This window comes from Salvelinus alpinus, chromosome 8 (genome assembly GCF_045679555.1).
Source record: "Salvelinus alpinus chromosome 8, SLU_Salpinus.1, whole genome shotgun sequence".
Lineage (NCBI taxonomy): Eukaryota > Metazoa > Chordata > Actinopteri > Salmoniformes > Salmonidae > Salvelinus > Salvelinus alpinus.
The window spans coordinates 74,202,630-74,217,822 of record NC_092093.1 but is presented as its reverse complement, the minus strand read 5'-3'; the positions used below and the strand labels follow the sequence as shown (position 1 = coordinate 74,217,822).

General features: G+C 44.1%; 1 protein-coding gene across 2 annotated transcripts; it reads right to left on the bottom strand.

The window, feature by feature from the left end:
- Positions 1 to 41: 41 nt before the first annotated feature.
- ppp1r17 (protein phosphatase 1 regulatory subunit 17) lies at positions 42 to 3,270 on the bottom strand. 2 transcript variants are annotated; one of them, XM_071415067.1, is made up of 4 exons: positions 1,592 to 3,270; positions 1,051 to 1,168; positions 497 to 673; positions 42 to 227 (listed from the first exon to the last, which is right to left on the bottom strand). In XM_071415067.1, exons 2-4 carry the CDS (start codon positions 1,124 to 1,126, stop codon positions 157 to 159), a joined length of 324 nt encoding a protein of 107 aa, XP_071271168.1. In that variant the 5' UTR covers positions 1,127 to 1,168; positions 1,592 to 3,270; the 3' UTR covers positions 42 to 156. The 2 variants fall into 2 exon arrangements, with proteins under 2 accessions (XP_071271168.1, XP_071271167.1); XM_071415066.1 differs by having other exon boundaries at positions 1,051 to 1,204; positions 1,592 to 3,261.
- Positions 3,271 to 15,193: the final 11,923 nt, after the last annotated feature.

The window sequence follows — 15,193 nt, the reverse complement described above, 5'->3', positions numbered from 1 at the left end:
AGCATCTTTATACCTTGTTTGTAAATGAAAGATAACAGCCACACATTGTAGAGCTACTTTTAATTAACATGTATAGGCTACATATTAGTAATATGACAACTGAAAACAACAATGTCAACAACAAAAAATGTAGGCAAGAAACTCCTCCAATGACTTCTAGTTCTTTCCATCCTTCTCTTCATCCTCCATGTGAATCATTCTCTTCTCTCCTTTCACCATCCTCACACCTGATGAAGGCAAGTGACTCAACACATAAAAAATAATGGTAAAAGATTCATACTGAGAATCTGTTACGACACCAATATCAATTTATGAGGTCACAATGTACAGAATGTCACCCTTATAAATACATTACTGTCCATAATTTAAGCATAGAGGTTACTTACACATCTTGTTACTGTACATTACATCAACATATTAAGCCAAACCACTATTTTACAGTTTACTTCAAGTCTCATTTTGTCTCTAACAGTAACAACAAGAGAGTGAGACTGACCTGGTATGAGTGGAGGAGTGTTGAGGACGGGCGTGTCTTTCCTGCGTGGTTTCTTCAGTTCCTGCTCATCTGGCTGCTCCTCGGGGTGCACTGCCTCAGGACAGTGTTTCCCCTGCACAGCTCTGGTCATCCCTGCCCCCTCCTCTAGCAGGGTCCTCACAGGCTCCACCATCTGATCTGTTACACAGAAATATAACATACATGTTATTTATATTTATACAGTAACTATGAGATGTGTTGTTTGTTGCTATTGATAAGTTAATCACAAAAATGGAACGGAAACTTGTGGTTTCAAAGAAAAGTATTGCGTATAATGCAGTATGTGGTCGTGTAAAGTGGTGGTATTTCATAGTGTGTGTGCGTGTGTGAATCTACACATACGTAATCCACATCACGAATACACAAAGGCATTGTGTGACAGTAAGCAGACCTGGTTGCTGTCTTACCATCTGTCACTGTGTTGGTTGGTCCCAGTGGAGATCTGCTCTCTCCCTCTCCTTTTCTCTCATTCTTTCTGATTCCCTCCCCCTCCCCTCTGTCTCTCAGATACTCACAGTGGTGTTCCTGTTCACCCGTCAGTCTGTGTTCCGCTGTCTCCGGGGGCGACCTCACACAGCCTGTAGACATCATCTTCTCCTCCTCTTCTCTCTCTCTTATCCTCTTTCTCCCAGTCTGGACCCAGATCAGATAACACAGCCCAGTCTCAGTCTGGACACACATAGATCCATTATTTATGCTCATGTCAATAAGGGACTTCAACACATCAGGGAAACTGTAGTCAGATTGTCTAGCTTTGAATTTTTCAGTTAAAAAGTTGATTTTGACTGATAAAACCCCTTTCTGTTAATGCTGTGTTTTGCTCTAGTTCAACTGACCGTTGCAAGTGGATAAATTGGTAAACTGGCATAAATCTCCTTGCCACTTAGAAACATGAATAGAAATCACAATTGCATAAATACATCTGTAATGTTATAAGAGACTCACTAAAACTTTTCACAAGCGCTACAAAGCAATGGTAATGCCATTCGGAGGAGAGAGTAATAAACACAGAATAGACAGACATCGACAGATAGAGATGTAGAGTGTATATCTCACCTCAGCTGTGCAGTGAGCAGACAGGACAGAAGGAGTGAGTGCCAGGCCAGATCAAAGCCATGGTGTTAAGTAGCTCGGAGGAGGAGCATCATCACCACCCATCCGCCCAGTCCGGAGGAGGAGCATCATCACCACCCATCCGCCCAGTCCACAGTCTCCATTAGCGCCCGTTGTCACGGTGACAGGAGCCCTCTTATCCTGTGTCTGCTGGACCGCTGTCCAAATGGTATGATGAATTTGAATGGGATCTTAATTAGCAAACTTCAACAGGTTCAATGACAGCAGCAGGGCCCGTGAGGGGGCTCTATGTAGGAGAGCGAGGGAGGAGGAGGGTGGAAGAAAGAGAGGGGAAGAAGACAGAGAGCAGAAGACACGGAGAGAGGAATAGGAGATGGGACAGTGGCAGAGGAAAGAATGAGACAAAATAAGAGGAAAGGGAAAATTAGGAGAATAAAAAAGGATGACATGGATAGGTGGAAGGGCAGAAGTTAAATGAATAGCAGATTTTTTATTTAACCAGGCAAGTGAGTTAAGAACACATTCTTATTTACAATGACAGCCTAGGAACAGTTAACTGCCTTGTTCAGGGGCAGAACGACACATTTTTACCTTGTCAGCTCAGGAATTCGATCCACCAACCTTTCGCTTACTGGCCCAACGCTTTAACCACTAGGCTACCTGCCACCCCAATGGAGAGCAGATAGGTTAAAGGAAAATCCCAGATGTCATGGAGTAAGCTTACGCTACCCGTTCAACCATCCCCTGCTTTTGGTTATTGATATGCGCTCTATCTGCTCTGTCATCCCATGATATTATCTTTCGATATGAGATCAGTGATATTTCCCCTGGGCACAATACCACATGTGATATGACTAATATCCAGTGTCTAATTTCACAGCGCTAAACTATTCAATTTGATTGTTTTACTCAACTTTATTTTACAATACCTTGGTGGCATTTTGATGAAATGTACATAATAGTTCTCAATTTCACCCAGGTTTCAACTAAAAATCTGCAACAGTGCTTTAATGTTTGTATTTAGTATTTTATTTGGATCCCCAATTAGCCGCTGCCAAAACACCACAAATAAAATACATAACACTACATAATTCAATACATTATACAATGCTAAATACAATACAAAATTCACACAAAAAATATATACAAATATATGCAATTTATGCACATCTAGCAAGTGGACGGGTTATCTTGGCAAAGGAGAAATGCTCACTAACAGGGATGTAAACAAATGTGTGCACAAATGTTTGTTTTCTGTGTGTATGGAAAAGTTTGAATGGGACCAACATGGGACCAGAACTACTGCGTTAATATTTTTTGTTCAGTATATATATATATAAATGTCTGTCTTTTCACAGTCCCCGTCGTGCCTTAACCTCTCTGGGATATGTGGGACGCTAGCGTCCTGCATGGCCAACATCCAGTGAAAATGCAGAGCGCCAAATTCAAATAAATTACTATAAAAATTACACTTTCATGAAATCACACATGCAATATACCAAATTAAAGCTACACTTGTTGTGAATCCAGCCAACGTGTCAGATTTCAAAAGGCTTTACGACGAAAGCACACCAAACGATTATGTTAGGTCAGTACATAGCCACAGAAAAACACAGCCATTTTTCCAGCCAAAGAGAGGAGTCACAAAAAGCATAAAGAGAGATAAACTGAATTACTAACCTTTGATGATCTTCATCAGATGACACTCATAGGACTTCATGTTACAGAATACATGTATGTTTTGTTCGATAATGTTCATATTTATATCCAAAACTCTGTTTACATTGGCGCGTTACGTTCAGTAATGTTTTGCTTCCAAAACATCCAGTGATTTACAGAAATACTCATTATAAATGTTGATGAAAATACAAGTGTTATGCATGGAACTTTAGATACACTTCTCCTTAATGCAACCGCTGTGTCAGATTTCAAAAAAGCTTTACGGAAAAAGCAAACCATGCAATAATCTGAGTACGGCGCTCAGAGCCCAAACAAGACAAAAAGATATCCGCCATATTGTGCAGTCAACAGAAGTCAGAAATAACATTAGAAACATTCACTTACCTTTGATGATCTTCATCAGAATGCACTCCCAGGAATCCCAGTTCCACAATAAATGTTTGTTTTGTTCGATAATGTCCATCATTTATGTCCAAATAACTCCGTTTTGTTCGCGCGTTCAGTACACAATCTAAACTCACGCAGGTCCAGGCAAAAGTTCAGACGAAAAGTCATATTACAGTCCGTAGAAACATGTCAAACGAAGTATACAATCAATCTTTAGGATGTTTTTAACATAAATCTTCAATAATGTTCCAACCGGAGAATTCCTTTGTCTTCAAAAATGCGATGGAACAGAGCTCGCTCTCACGTGAACGCGCATGGTCAGCGCATGTTCAGCTCATGGCAGACCTTACTCAATCCCCTCTCATTCGGCCCCACTTCACAGTAGAAGCATCAAACAAGGTTCTAAAGATTTGACATCTAGTGGAAGCCTTAGGAAGTGCAACATGATCAATATCCCACTGTATCTTCAATAGGGAATGAGTTGAAAAATGACCAACCTCAAATTTCCCACTTCCTGGTTGGATTTTTTCTCAGGTTTTTGCCTGCCATATGAGTTCTGTTATACTCACAGACATCATTCAAACAGTTTTAGATACTTCAGAGTGTTTTCTATCCAAATCTACTAATAATATGTATAATCTAGCTTTTAGGACAGAGTAGCAGGCAGTTTACTCTGGGCACCTTTTTTTCCAAGCTACTCAATACTGCCCCCCTGTCCCAAAGAAGTTAAGGTGTTATGTTATCTGGTTTTTGAATCTTGTTTTATTGCTAATTTGAGTTACCTGGGGTGACAGAGAATTCCATCTAGTCATGGCTCTATTTAATACTGTGTGTTTCCCAGCCTCTGTTCTGGACCTGGGAACTGTGAAGAGACATCTGGCTGCATGTCTTGTGTGGTACAGATGAGTGTCTGAACTGTGTGCCAACTGCTTGAACAGACTGTTCAGTACCTTTAACACATCAACACCTAGCACAACGACCAATAGTGATGCAGTCAATCTCTCCTCAACTTTGAGCCAGGAGAGATTTACATGCATACTACTGACATCTAAAGTGCAATACGTGCTGCTCTGTTCTGGACCAACTGTTACTTTCCCATGTCCTTTTTTGCCACACATGGCCACACAACTGGGCAGTAGTCCAGGTGCGACAAAACTAGGGCTTGTAGGATTTAGATCTCAAGAAAGCAGAGAAATGCCTTATCATGGACAGACCTCTTCCCATTTTAGCAACCATTGAGTCTATATGTTTTGCCCATGACAGCTTGCTATCTAGGGTTACACCCAGCAGCTTAGTCTCCTCAACTTGCTGAATTGCCACATTATACAAATATACATCTAAATGAGGTTTAGGGTTGTGTGAGTGATTTGTCCCAAAAACAATGCTTTTAGTTTTTTAGATAACACCAGCCCACTGATAGTTACCCATTCTAAAACTGGCTGGATCTCTATGTTAAGGGTGTCAGTGATTTATATTACTGTTATAGCTGACATGTATACAGTTGAGTACATGAGTATACATGTTGAGTATACACTCACAAGCTTTACTTAAAGTCAGTGGAAGGTCATTAGTAAACACAGAAAACAATAATGGCCCAAGTCAGCTGCCCTGTGGTACACCACACTCAACTGAATTTGCTTTAGAGAGGCTTCCATAAAAAAAAGACTCTGTGTTCAATTAGATAGGGAACTCTCAATCCATGATAAAGAAGATGTAAATCCATAACACCTACGTTTTTTCAGTAATGGGTTATGATCAATGATATCAATAGCTGCAATGAAATCTAACAAAACAGCTCCTACAATCTTCTAATAATCAATGTCTTTCAGCCAATCATCAGTAATTTGTGTCAGTGCCGAGCATGTTGAGTGCCCTTCCCTATAAGCATGCTGAAAGTCTGTTAATTATTTCTCTGTAAAATATCATTGGTTGATTGAACTTCTGCTTATTTGTAACTAAATCTAAAAAAGTAATGGACATTTATCTGACATAGTTGCCCAGTTATGAAACACAAATGGAAATGGTAGGTTGTGCAACATGACCCAACATAATCCTTCTATAGGGGATACCATTGACTACATTACTAAGTTGCTGAGAGCATAGAAGCCTATTCTATTTCTAATAAATTAATTACATAACCTGTGTTGTCTGCTTATCACAAATAAACCACTCATGTTTCAATCAGGCGGGGCCCTTTGAAATCTGATGGAAGACTGGGTTGTTGATGTGTTCTTGTCGCATAGCATTTTCTCCTCTAGTATCAAGCACTGTGCAACTATGAAAAAAAATCCCCCAGATAATAGTAATGATAAGACGTCGCTGTACCATTGTTTCAGAGTTCCCTAGAAAAACACAGATTTGTTAACGTCATTCTTGCACCATTACTGCAGTAAATCTATTTTTGGTCAAGCCCAACAAGGTAAAATATATATATCGTCCTATAGAGACATATAGTAATTGCGTCTTTTTGTAGGCACCAACTCCACCATGGTTCGTTGAACAAAGCCTATGTAGAAATGAATGGCGTTTTTGTAGGGTTTTTGGATAAATGCCAAAAATACAGTCTGTGGTTAACACGGGCTTAGGAGATTTTATACAGTTTGCTCAATCAGATAATCGACATCAACTAACGCCACTTTGTGAATTTTTAACCATTTATGTAATAATAAAAAAAGCACATGAAGGCTTCATAATTCATAAAGGTCAGGTTAACTGACTGATATTCTCTCATGGAACAAAACACAAGATCTCCTAAGATTGGTGTTAATTAACCTCAGAACCTTATTTTCTGTGTTTCTCTCTAAACCCTATTATCGAGTTTTTAAAACCTGAGGCGCAACATCGCGAGACTTCCGGGAACACGTGTGTACCGTAGACCCAGGGAGTCAGGAAGCAGGTGCATATGGTGAGTTTAATAATAACGAACATGGAGAGTTACAAAACGAGAGAAGCATCTGGACATGAAAATGGAACCAATACTGCCTGACGCTAGGGAGTGCTAGATAAAGGGGAAGTAATTAAGGGTAGTGATGAAGTCCACGTGTGCGTAATGAGGCGCAGGTGTGCGTAATGAGTGTTGCCAGGTATGCGTCTTGATGGGTTGCCAGTACCGGTGGTTATTAAACCGGCGGCGTCGAGCGCCGGAGTGGGACTTCTCCCCCCCACCCCCTTTCCCACCGATGTGCGGCTCCAGCCACAGGACAACACAGGCCAGGGAGAAGTCCACAAGGGCGAGGAGCGGGCCGGTCCGCACAACGAAGGGAGATATCTCGGATGATGTTGGGATCTAGAAAGTCGTCCACTGGAACCCAACACCGCTCCTCTGGACCGTACCTCTCCCAGTCCACCAGGTACTGGAGCCAACCCCCATGACGTTGGGAGTCCAGGAGGGGAGGGGTGGCGGTCTGCCTGATCGTTCTAACGGCAGAAGGCACGCTGGAGCCTCAGGTGGGTGGCGTTCCATACCTCCTCTGGTACCACTCGTTAACTGCAGGGGCCTCGGTCTGGCTCGGAGTCCATGGAGCCAGGGCCAGTTGATATCCCAGGACGCACTGGAAGGAAATCAGCCCGGTGGAGGAGTGACAAAGTGAGTTCCCACTCAGCCTGCCGGTCCTGGCAGTGACTCCTTAGGAACCTCCCCAGCTTCTGGTTGGTCTTCTCCGTTAGACTGAGGCCGGTACCCAAATGTGAGGCTGATCGTGGCCCCCAGCTTCTCCATAAAGGCTTTCCAGACCCTTGACATGAATTGAGGACCACGGTCGGAAAAAATGTCCTCCGGAAGGCCATAGTACCAGAAGAATAGTGCTAGAATAGTGCCTCAGCAACTATTATTAGGTAGACCAGAGAGGGATAAAACGGCAAGATTTGGAGAATCTGTCAACAACCAGAAAAGTGGTAAAACCATCAGAAAGGGCTAGATCTGTTACAAAGTCTATGGACAGATGTGACCAAGGCCACTGATGGAGGGGAAGGGGGAGTAGTTTACCTGCTGGAGCAAGTCGGTGAGATTTGGATTGAGTACATACCAAACATGAGTTGACATAGTGGGCAACGTCCTGCGCCAAGATGGGCCACCAGTATTTATCGGAGAGGGATTAGATGGTGCAGGTGATACCTGGGTGTGCCCAGGTCAACGGCAAGGGATGTGTGCGCCCAGGTCAACAGCCGATCGCTCACCCCGTGGGGATGTAGATGCGCTCTAGAGGGCAGGAGTCGGTTCCCTCTCCAGAGTCTGGCGGATGTCAACATCCCTAAACACGGGGCCAATGATATGTGAGGATTGCTTGTGGGCTGGAGGACACTCACAGGACCCTCCACCAATGTTGAACTACAGGGTGTGGGAAAGCAGTTCCTCCGGCATCCTGGTCCCCAGGCGGTGAATCTCATCTTTGACCAGGAGATGGTGGGATTATTGAGTTGGAGCCATGGGAGGCCGAGGATGACTTTGTGTATGAGTGTGGCAATGATGAAGTCGGGAAGGGTGTCCTGGTGCTTGGGTCCCACGGTGAGGGGTGCTGTGACGTGAGTAATTGTGCCGGATCCCAATGGTCGCTGTGGTATCCCGGGAGGTCTGCCCCGGCGGTTGGTGATAAAGGAAAGGTACGTGCTGCGACGTTGGCTCCCTCTGCTGGGAGTACACAGGCTGGGCACCCCGACGCTGATGGCTCCAAGTAGAGATAATTAGGGGAGAGTGCCAACCAGCCATGTAGGCCACATATAGGGAGCACCGTGGCACACCGCGAGGAGACAGACACAGAGCAGAATCTGAGATGAAGGGCTGAGCCAAACCTACATTATTTTGATGCTACGTTTATTTTGTTGTCTAGTGAAGTCGTGTTTTCTGACTAGAGCCTCCCTGTCTCTGTATTAATCTCTGTGCACTTAACCCAACACCCCACGGTTTACCACATCGCATATCCAGAGCTTGGACAGGAAAAGGAGACAAGAGCAGATATGAAGTTATGTTCAGCGAGGTGGAGAGGGCCGGTTTGATGTAGTTCCCAGCAGCACCGGAGTCCACTAGAGCTATAGAGACAACAGATAAGGGACAGCCAGTCAGTGAAATTTACACCAGAAAGGGTTTGGCGGAAAGTGATGATGGAATACTCACTCCTACCCTGGGAGATGGAAGGTCACGGGGCCACCCCTCTGCTTTAGTGGACCCTGGGTTAGGACGCACCGGCACCGCTGAAGCCCCTCCTGGCCGCAATAGGAACAGAGCCACAGCTGTCTCTGGCAATGCCGCACTACCGCAGAGAGGTGCATGCCCTCTGCTTCAGGACAGCCAAAGGAGGGATGGCCATCGAGATGAGAGCGTCCAAGGCTAGGTTGTCATCTCGACATGCCAACTCCATCTGAACCTCCTTGCGCAGTCCACTGCGGAATAGAGTACGGAGCTCTGGCTCATTTCATCCGCTGGAGGCTGCCACAGTCCGAAAGGTAAGGGCATACTAAGCAGTGGTCTGGGCACCCTGCTGTAGTTGAAAAAGTTGCCCACCTCCCTCTCTGCCGTCTGGAGGATGGTCGAAGACCGCCCTGAACAGAGCCATGAACCTCTCATTGGAATCCAACTCATCCTCTCCTCTCTCCCAGACGGCCGTAGCCCACTTGGACCTCTCGGTGGTGGGTGGGAACTCCCGTCTGATAGGCGAAATAGAGGGAGCACTGGAGTAGGAAGCCACAGCATTTCAATGGAGTACCGTCATACTTCTCCGGAAGGGAAAGTCAGGCTTCGCTGACTTGGTTGGAAGGCTGGGTATGCTGGGGGACTGGCTCACTGTGACAACCCATGGTAGGAGGCTTTCCGTCAGATGTATGGAGAACCTCACTGGCGGTGGAGAACTCGGAGGACCTCCTTCATGGTCGTACATAGTAGAGCCAGCTGGTCGTGGTATTGATGGAGTAGATTAATCAGTTCCTCGACCATCTGGAAGATGGTGTAATCATCTGCTGCTTCCATCATTTCTGAGGCAGTATTCTGTAAACGTAGACGCAGGGAGTCAGGAAGCAGGTGCAGATGGTGAGTTTAACTTCTCACGAGTCACCAACCCTGATCCGGTAGCACCCCCCACCCCCCCCCCCCCCCCCCACTGAGTAGCATAGCTAGCATAGCGTCACAAGTAACTTGTAGCATCTAAATATCATTAAATCACAAGTCCAAGACACCAGATGAAAGATACAGGTCTTGTGAATAAAGCCACCATTTCAGATTTTTAAAATGTTTTACAGGGAAGACACAATATGTAAATCTATTAGCTAACCACGTTAGCAAAGGACACCATTTTTTTTACTCCCAACAGCTTTTTCCTGCGTCAGTAGCTATCACTAATTTGACGAAATAAAAATATATATAGCCACTAACCAAGAAACAACTTCATAAGATGACAGTCTGATAACATATTTATGGTATAGCATAGTTTTTTGGGGGAAAAATGTGCATTTTTCAGGTATAAATCACAGTTCTACATTGCAGCTGCAATCTGAAATAGTGCTGACCCAGCCAGAACAATTACAGAGACCAACGTCATATAACGAATTACTCATCTTAAAACATTTCAGAAAAATACACAGCGTACAGATATTGAAAGCCCAACATCTGGTGAATCCAAACAATATTTCAGATTTATTAAATGTTTTATAACGAAAACAAAATGTAGCGCTAAATTAGCATAGCTATACCAGGCAGATTCGGCTAGGCGCCCACGGCCAGTTCACATGCACAACAGATATGATATAACATCGTAAATTGGGTCTTACTATGGCTGATCTTTCATCAGAATGTTGATCAAAGTGTCCTTTGTCAAGATGAGTCGTTGGTTCCGTTCAGAATTGTTCCTTTCCCACTCCATTTAGCACAGGTACTGGTCGAGTGGCACGGATCTCTCAAACGTAAATAAATTCAGACAACGGAACACCACAAAACTCCCGAAAAAATTCAAATAATCTGATTAAACTATATTGAAAAAACATACATTACGATGATCTGGTCACATGTATCAAACAAACTTCGAGACGGAGATAGTTTTCATCCATAATGGCCGCACAACAGAAGACAATCGCAGCTACAAGTCGCACGATTTAGACAACCGGAAGTTGTCGGTCACGCCAAAGAATTAGCTCTCATTTCACGTCAGTCCCAGATAAACAAGATATTTTTCCTCTGACGTCCTCTTGACACCCAGAGGAAGGCCAATGAGGTGTGTTTCGGGTCATAGGGGGCACGACCATATATAGGCAGAGCGTTGAAGCTGGCATACACATCTTGCTTTTTTCTTCTTGGTCATGGAAAGTGCTGTCAAATGACTTCTGTATCACTCAGAGACAAAATTGAAACGGTTTTAGAAACTAGAGATTGTTTTCTTTCCAATGGTATTATTTATATGCATATAGTAAGAGCAATAATTGAATAAGAGGCAGTTTAATCTGTAGAGAAAATTATGCTAATGGGAAAATAGCACCCCCTGTATTCTCAAGAAGTTATTAATAATAACAAACATGGCGCGATACAAAACAAGAGAAGCGTCTGGACATGAAAACTGAACCAATACTGCCTGAAGCGTGACGCTAGGGAGTGCTAGATAAAGGGGAAGTAATCAGGGTAGTGATGAAGTTCAGGTGTGCCTCATGATGAGGAGCAGTTGAGTGCAATGAGGGTTACCAGGTGTGCATCGTGATGGGTTGCCAAGACCGGTGGTTAGTAAACTGGCGATGTCGAGTGGGGGAGCGGGAGTAGACTTGACAGCTTGCGAAGCAGACCAAGCCGGGGTTTGGGGTTGGAGAGGTGAAATGTTCTTCCTTAGTTGTTCATTCTTCTCAAAATCTAAAGGCACAAACTAGATTCGAGCCAATGTCTTAAGTAGTTAGGTGAACAAAAATCTCTGCTCTCAAAAATATTTACTGCATGCAGAAACGCAGTTCTGCTCGCTCAGTCACACTCGCAAGCTCTCAAGTTTAATTTGGTCGCACCATGCTAGCCTGCACTCGCGTCACCCGTCCTCTGCTCACTCGACCACAGTTCTCGACTCAATTGTTTGCTCCCACAATTGTTTTATTTTGGTCACGGGCGCCATATCGCGGCTGTTCGACTTTTGAATCTGAATTAACACCATATATACCAATATGGTTACAGGAGTGTGGGTGCATCGAATGGAAAGAAGTGCAAGTGTGAAAAGGAGTGGGTTTGTCGAAAGCACCTTGTTGTTCTCTCACGTCACCCCACTCCTCCGCTCTCTCCACTGGCTTCCAGTTGAAGCTCGCATCCGCTACAAGACCATGGTGCTTGCCTACGGAGCTGTGAGGGGAACGGCACCTCCGTACCTTCAGGCTCTGATCAGGCCCTACACCCAAACAAGGGCACTGCGTTCATCCACCTCTGGCCTGCTCGCCTCCCTACCTCTGAGGAAGTACAGTTCCCGCTCAGCCCAGTCAAAACTGTTCGCTGCTCTGGCACCCCAATGGTGGAACAAACTCCCTCACGACGCCAGGTCAGCGGAGTCAATCACCACCTTCCGGAGACACCTGAAACCCCACCTCTTTAAGGAATACCTAGGATAGGATAAAGTAATCCTTCTAACCCCCCCCCCCCCCTTAAAAGAGTTAGATGCACTATTGTAAAGTGGTTGTTCCACTGGATATCATAAGGTGAATGCACCAATTTGTAAGTCGCTCTGGATAAGAGCGTCTGCTAAATGACTTAAATGTAAAATGTAAATGTTATTTTCCCTTCCGTTTCTTACCACGCAACTAATATACATTGAGGTACAGTACCACTAGAGTTTAGACTTCTGTTTAAGCCAGAGGGTCAGTTTGAGTCGTATTTCAGCTTCCAGGAAGTGTGTACAAATCACATTTTATTTGTCACATACACATGGTTAGCAGATGTTAATGTGAGTGTAGCGAAATGCTTGTGCTTCTAGTTCCGACAGTGCAGTAATATCTAACAAGTAATCTAACAATTCCCCAACAACTACCTAATACACACAAATCTAAAGGGGTGAATGAGAATATGTACATATAAGTATATGGATGAGCGATGGCCAAGCGGCATAGGCAATGCGCAATGTGCAATGGTATAAAATACAGTATATACACGTGATATGAGTAATGTAAGATATGTAAACATTATTAAAGTGGCATTATTTAGAGTACATTGTATAAAGTGACTAGTGATCCATTTATTAACTTCTTATGGCTGCAGGGGCAGTTTTGGGTAGCTTGGATGAAAGGTGCCCAGAGTAAACTGCCTGCTCCTCAGTCCCAGTTGCTAATATATGCATATTATTAGTAGTATTGGATAGAAAACACTATGAAGTTTCTAAAACTGTTTGAATGATGTCTGTGAGTATAACAGAACTCATATGGCAGGCAAAAACCTGAGAAGAAATCCCAGTTTGCACTTCCTATGGCTTCCACAAGATGTCAACAGTCTGTAGAACCTTGTCTGATGTGGGGCCGAAGGAGACTGGGGCCAAAGGAGACGGGAATGAGTAAGGTCTACCATGACCTGACCATGCTCTGACCATGCGCGTTCACATGAGGGAGCTCTGTTCCATCGCACTTCTGAAGACAATGGAATTCTCTGGGTTGGAACTTTATTGAAGATTCATGTTAAAAACATCCTAAAGTTTGATTCAATACATCGTTTGACATATTTCTACTGACTGTTACGGAACTTTTGACATTTCGTCTGCTTTTAGTGAACGCGCTTCCTGACTTTGGATTTGTTTACCAAACACGCTAACAAAAGTAGCTATTTGGACATAAATGATGGACATTAACGAACAAAACAAACATTTGTGGAAGACGGAGTCCTGGGAGTGCATTCCGACGAAGATCAGCAAAGGTAAGTGAAGATTTATAATGCTATTTATAACTTTTGTTGACTCCACAATTTGGCGGGTAACTGTATGTCTTCCTTTTGTGGCTGAACGCTGTTCTTAGATTTTTTAATATTGTGCTTTTGCCGTAACGCTTTTTGAAATCTGACACAGCGGTTGCATTAAGAACAAATGTATCTTTAATTATATGTAAAACATGTATCTTTCATCAAAGTTTATGATGAGTATTTCTGTTATTTGATGTGGCTCTCTGCAATTTCTCCTGATATTTTGGAGGCATTTCTGAACATGGCGCCAACTGAGGTTTTTGGATATAAATATGAACTTTATCAAACAAAACATATATGTATTGTGTAACATGAAGTCCTATGAGTGTCATCCGATGAAGATCATCAAAGGTTAGTGATTAATTTTACCTCTATTTCTGCTTTTTGTGACTCCTGTCTTTGGCTGGAAAAATGGCTGTGTTTTTCTGTGATTTTGCGGTGACCTAACATAATCGTTTGTGGTGCTTTCGCTGTAAAGCCTTTTTGAAATCGGACAATGTGGTGGGATTAACAAGAAGTGTATCTTTAAAATGGTGTGAAATACTTGTATGCTTGAGGAATTTTAATTATGAGATTTCTGTTGTTTGAATTTGGCGCCCTGCACTTTCACTGGCTGTTGTCATATCGATCCCGTTAACGGGATTGCAGCCATAAGAAGTTTTAAAGTGTCCAGTGATTGGGTTTAATGTAGGCAGCAGACTCTCTGAGTTAGTGATGGCTGTTAAGTCTGATGACCTTGAGATAGAAGCTGTTTTTCAGTCTCTCGGTCCCAGCTTTGATGCACCTGTACTGACCACGCCTTCTGGATGGTAGCGGTGTGAACAGGCAGTGGCTCGGGTGGTTGATGTCCATGATGATCTTTTTGGCCTTCCTGTGACATCGGGTGCTGTAGCTGTCATTGGAGGGCAGAAAGTTTGCCCCCGGTGATCCGTTGTGCAGACCGCACCACCCTCTGGAAAGCCTTGCGGTTGAAGGCGGTGCAGTTGCCGTACCAGGCTGTGATATAGCCCGACAGGATGCTTTGATTGTGCATCTGTAAAAGTTTGTCATGGTTTTGGGTGACAAGCCCAATTTCTTCAGCCTCCTGAGGTTTCTTCACAACACTGTCTGTGTGGATGGACCATTTCATGTGTTCATGATGTGTACGCCAAGGGACTTAAAACTTTCTACCGTCTCCACTGCTGTCCCTTCGATGTGGATAAGGTGGTGCTCCCTCTGCTGTTTCCTGAAGTCCACGATCATCTCCTTTGTTTTGCTGACGTTGAGTGAGAAGTTGTTTTCCTGACACCACACTCAGTGCCCTCACCTTCTCCCTGTAGGCTGTTTCGTCGTTGTTGTTCTGCAAACTTGATGATTGAGTTGGAGGCGTGCATGGCCACGCAGTCGTGGGTGAACAGGGAGAACAGGAGGGGGCTGAGCACGCACCCTTGAGGGTCAGTGAAGTGGAGGTTGTTTCCTACCTTCACCACCTGGGGGCGGTCCGTCAGAAAGTCCAGGACTCAATTGCACAGGATGGGGTTGAGACCCATGGCCTCCAGCTTGATGATGAGCTTAGAGGGTACTATGGTGTTGAATGCTGAGCTGTAGTCAATGAACAGCATTCTTGCGACATGAGGCTGTGCATTATCATGCTG

Excerpts from the sequence above, each read along its gene's own strand:
- ppp1r17 (XM_071415067.1), bottom strand. The coding sequence starts at position 1,126 with ATGATGTCTACAGGCTGTGTGAGGTCGCCCCCGGAGACAGCGGAACAC. Across the intron at positions 674-1,050 it reads GGGTGAACAGGAACACCACT|ATCAGATGGTGGAGCCTGTG; the intron begins GTGAGTATCTGA and ends TCTGTGTAACAG. Across the intron at positions 228-496 it reads CACTCCTCCACTCATACCAG|GTGTGAGGATGGTGAAAGGA; the intron begins GTCAGTCTCACT and ends TGCCTTCATCAG.